The following is a 5,048-nucleotide window of genomic DNA, read 5'->3' as shown; positions in this document are numbered from 1 at the left end:
TCTTCAGTGTAAACAGGCAAAAATCCATGCTGGTGAGGTTCGGTTTTGGTGTGAGATTTTGTTTCCTCCTCCTTTTTAGTTCGATGTTGATACGAGTTGAATTATGAATTTGGTTCTTGGTAGATAGTTAACTAGTAACTAACTATATCGCACGAGATGCCATCATACTATATTGGTTGATATTGTCGAAACGACATAAAAGGTGCAGAAAACGTGAAATTAAGACCTTGAGGGGTAAGTCGAACGCGGTTAATTCGTGTAAGCGCGCGGCAAAGGAGTATCAAGTTGCGCCGTGGTTTCATATTTATATATATCTCGAATATGAGTCGAAATGTAGTAAACTACGGAGCATATTGAATAATGATAATATAGTGAAGTCCCATTTTTGATCGATCGAAACCTATTTTTAAATACTTTTTTTTTCGCCTCAAAACCACAAGTACATAAATAAATTAAAAAAAAAAAAAAAAAAAGAAGAAAAAAAAAAGAGGTTACCTACTTCTCGAATAACTTCAGCAGCCATAATCCCTTCAACCCTCTCTGCTCCGCCTCTCTCTTAGATGCCCCATCGCCATTAGTCCCATTCCCATCCTCATCCCTTCTCGCAGCCGTATTCTTCCCCCCAAAAAGCCTCAACAACACTTCCAAGGTAACGGCGGCCACAATGCTACCACAGAGTATTCCTATCATAACCAAATTACTCTTTCGATACTTCTTCATCCCCATCGCCTGGCGGTCACTGGCCCAGCCAGTATACAGAGCGTATGTGGTGAGGATACTCCCCAAGTTGCCCAGGCCGGAGACCAGTGCGGATGCGGCTGCGACGCCCACCTCGCCATGGCATGGTTGGAAGAGCTCGTTTGTCCATGTCATGGTTATGGGCACGGTGGGACCAAGGCCGAAGCCGACAATCAGCAGACCGCCGTAGCGTGGCCAGGAGTTCGTGACTGAGCCGGCATAGGTTGTCAGGAGCAGGCCGAGGATTTGGAAGAGGACGGGGACGATGAAGAAGATGCCGCGGTGATGATGGAAGCGGTCGGAGAAGGGAGTGACGATGAGGATGGCGATGAGGTCCATCTGTTGGTGGAGTTAGCATCTTGTTCGACAGGGTAGCTGGTTGTGTGTGTGGTCTTTTAACGGATGAAAGTAGAAGAAAAAAGGGGTAATGTATACATACAATCCAGATTGGGGCGAAGAGTAAACTTAGCTGGACACCCGTTAATGACGGATTGGAGCCTCGGATAATGACAGTTCCGTAATTCTGGATGCCGATTCCCACACCAACAACCCCAAAGTACATTATTGTCAGCGGCCACAGGCGCCAGTCCATCAACACGCCAGCAAGATCTCGCATGTTCCATCGCGGGTTGTGGTAAACACGTTTCAAATCACGGTAATGAATTTCCGCATCCCGTCCCTTCAGCACCGGGCGCGGTCGAGGGATCCATCTTAAAAGTCGCCATCTGGGTGGTGGTTTTTCTCCAGGGGGAAGTGGGCGCTCCGGAAGCCACCAGAGAAGACTAATTCCTGTGAGAGTACCTGTGTCGCCGTAGAGAAGAAACATCCACTGAAATCCGACAAGACCTCGCAATCCTTCCATTTTCTGGAAACCTGCAGAAACGAGCCCCACGACGGCAGCAGATGCGTGGGGTGCGGTGAAGTACTGGCCTATCCGTTTGCCGGTGCGGGAGGGAGGGTAAAAGAGAGTGAGATAATAGGCCATTCCTGGCCACATGCCGGCGATGACAATTCCAAGCAGGAGCCGAAGTAAGCTAAGGAAATCGAATTAGCCTTGGTCGGTTGCGTACAGTATGCAATATGAAATGGAGGGGCGATATATACTATAAACTCCACGCTGCTTTGACGGCAGCAAAACAACATCCAATGACACCAACACTGGTAACAATGCGACTCATCCAGACACGAGGACTTAACCTCGTCATAATGAGATTGGACGGCAGATCAAAGAGCACGTAGCAGACATAGAACAGGGCCAAACTAGTGGACACTTGTTGCGGAGTTATGTTCAGTACGCTGCCAAGGTCGTGGTGTCGGTCAATGTTCATGGTCTGGGCCAGCCCGATATTTGAACGGATCGCTGCGCAAAGAAAGTACAGAGTCCAAAATGGCGGGATGATTCGCCAATCGATTTTCCTAGATAGAGGGAATGTTAACAGGCCCTCTCCCCTGCAGCCGTTGCTGGTACATCCATCAACCATCCAACACATACCTATAAACACGATCGATTGTCTCCATATCGACTTCATCACCCTGTTCGACATCATGTAGAATGGTCGAATTATGGTCTTTACTAGCTCCTTCTCCTTGGTCTTCGCGGATCTCCCTTTCAACCGCGGTTTTGCCCATTGTATTTCAGTAGAAGTAGATTCCAACTGGTCTGACCTTATATATCATGCCTCAATAGCTCAGTTACTTATAACTTCACCGCGTCCGAAAATCGAGGTGTACAAATACCGATGGAGCGCGAGTTTTAGATCTCTCGTGGGCGTAAAAACTTGGCCAATTGGCGGGATTTTGGAAGTTTGTATTGTCTATCACGGAACGGCCGATAGATCTAGCCAGTTGACAGAAGGAGTATATTGGATGGGGGACAACCGGGGCGAGGGGAGGAGTCGATTAAGCTGGTAAATCCAAAATATATCGCGAAGCTAAGTTTTCTCTGCGAAGGCGCAAGGGGAGAGAGATATGGCGATTTGGGTATCCTTTGCGCTTCGGCCAAATATGATCGACTGGTGAAGCCTGTGCACCGATTCAGCAACATTGTGGGAATTAAATCTTCAAGAATTCTCCCCCGTTTCTGCCCATATTTTTGCTACACGCATTGTTTGCGGGCAAATAAATAATGCATTTCTGGATACGAGCATTTTCTTCTGCCACGATATACCCGCTACTCACTTTGCATAGACTGGATGCGTGCTCCGTACCCAATTAATTGATTGCCGAGCTACTTCAACAGGTTTATTCAGGGACCACCGTGGTGGGGCGCTGGAACGAGAGCGTGCTTTGAGCTTGCTGGTTTCACCGCGACAGGCAGCCGAGAGACGTTGAAGGGAAACAACTCATTAAATCCTCAAAATCAAAAGAATCGTGGTGGGATCAACGACGGATTATAATAACGCTGAATTCTCCTCTCTTTCTCAGCAGCATCCCGGACTCTATTCAAGCAAAGTTGAGGAGATTGTCAGCATCTGATCAACTCTGGCCTGCAGCCGACCATTTCAGGACAATGTTATCCTTCCTCTCAGGCGGGATGTCGCCGAGAGTTCAGCCATTGCGGCCGCAGTGCAAAATAAAATCCATCGCACTAGCGGGACTACGGAGTAGGTTGGCCAGAGATGTCCATGCAAATGTCTGCAGAATTAAACTTTGTCTTGAGACAAGGCGTCTAGCCCATGTCAAACCGCGTGCAAAACCTCGTGCAAAACCTGATTGATACGTTTGAGAGCATCCTGACGAACCGGCAGTCTGACAGTCTGACATGACAGTCTGACAGTCTGCAGCTCCATTGAACCAAATACCCGACGAGAAGCTGCACTCGGGATTGAGTAAAAGGTATTTGGCCAGAGTACGGAGTAGCTGTGTCGAAATTGGTTGTCCCGAACTAATCGTCACCGGCCTCTGCAAAAAAAACAAAAAAAAAAAAGGGCAAAAAGGAAAAAATAAGAATGAAAACTTTAATAGCTCCAGACCCCGAAGTTCAAGAAGCTCCGAATTTAGTGGTGTCATCCAACCAGACTTTTTTCAATTGCTCTGTCGAGAGATAGAAAGAAAGTTATTTACTTCGCCCGTGCTTTAATCATGTGCATCCCGTTGTCTAGATCCCCTTTCCTTCCCTTTCCTTTCGTTGTACGGAGGGCGCTATCAAAAGAATTGCGCCGCTCAGATTCCATTTATACCGCTAAGAAGCGCCACCATGTCTTAATGAGTAATTACATTTAGCTTCAAATCACCCCGCATTCTATTTATATGAGATTGCCACTTATTAAGAATGGATTCCTCTTTCTTCTCTAATTTTTCATCTTTGGCATCCCATCTGACAATTCATGACTGTTAAAATATGGCACCCAATACTGATATTGCCACAAGAGCTCTTGTGGTGGCTCTTAAATCACCCTATTTTGGCAAGTCAAATGCTGAAATCACAGAAATCACCAAGATCTCAAAGAGTCAAATCAACTGTATATATAAACATGCAATTGAATGTGGATTTAACTCTGAACTGCTTCATATTATACTTTGCAATGAATGACTTAAAAATGCCCCCAAATCCAGCTGAGCAACTTAGGGAAATGATAGCATTAAAAATGCTATTCTTGTAAAGGTTTGATATATCATTATGAATGAGAAAAGAGCTGTACTGATTTTGTCAATGAATTCAGTAATGAAAAAATTGAGATATCTTCTATAATTATATGAAGGATTCTTCACAAAGCAAACTTTCAAAAAACAAAGTCTATGTAGAAGTTATAACTCATTAAAAAGATGCAATTAAATTAACTTCAATTTTATCTGAAATATAAGAATTGAATCTTGAGAAATTGAAAGAATGTTATATGATCAGATGAAACCTTTGTTATTCTTCTTTATCAATAAAATGAATATAGAATATAATACACATTTTATGAAATGTATTTTTGAAACTATATATATGAATGATGAAAGAGATTCTTTGAATTCATATTCTGAGCCTGCTTTTTATATAATAAGAAAAGTCTATTATTATTATTATTATTCTTCTGTTATACTCGTATGCAAGCAGTGCTTATGACGAGTCCTTCTGTAATGTTAAATACAGACAAGAGTTGGTTATACAGGAGGAATGCTTAGTGTTGAATGATATCAAAAATATAACAGAAATATAGAAAAATTAATGAAAAACAGAATTTGATACTCATGATACAGGTTTCCAGCCCAGAAACAATAAGCTAAATCAGGTAGTAGGTCCGCCCGAAGATATCTACTTGGTAAGTTCACATCTCTTTATTTTAGAATCTGAGTTTAATGGTCTCTGGATGTAATGTTGTCCC

At 43.7% G+C, this 5,048-nt stretch overlaps 1 protein-coding gene across 1 annotated transcript; it reads right to left on the bottom strand.

Moving 5' to 3' along the window:
* Positions 1–495: 495 nt before the first annotated feature.
* On the bottom strand, positions 496–2,367 carry HCAG_07027 (conserved hypothetical protein; the record flags this gene model as incomplete). Its single annotated transcript, XM_001537555.1, has 4 exons — positions 496–1,077; positions 1,178–1,772; positions 1,843–2,154; positions 2,231–2,367. The coding sequence occupies 4 exons, from the start codon at positions 2,365–2,367 to the stop codon at positions 496–498; spliced, it is 1,626 nt and encodes a 541-aa protein (XP_001537605.1).
* Positions 2,368–5,048: the final 2,681 nt, after the last annotated feature.

This window comes from Histoplasma capsulatum, genomic scaffold, assembly GCF_000149585.1.
Source record: "Histoplasma capsulatum NAm1 scaffold_8 genomic scaffold, whole genome shotgun sequence".
NCBI classification, from domain to species: domain Eukaryota; kingdom Fungi; phylum Ascomycota; class Eurotiomycetes; order Onygenales; family Ajellomycetaceae; genus Histoplasma; species Histoplasma mississippiense.
Note: the sequence above shows the minus strand (reverse complement) of the source record. Positions and strands in the feature narration are given on the sequence as shown.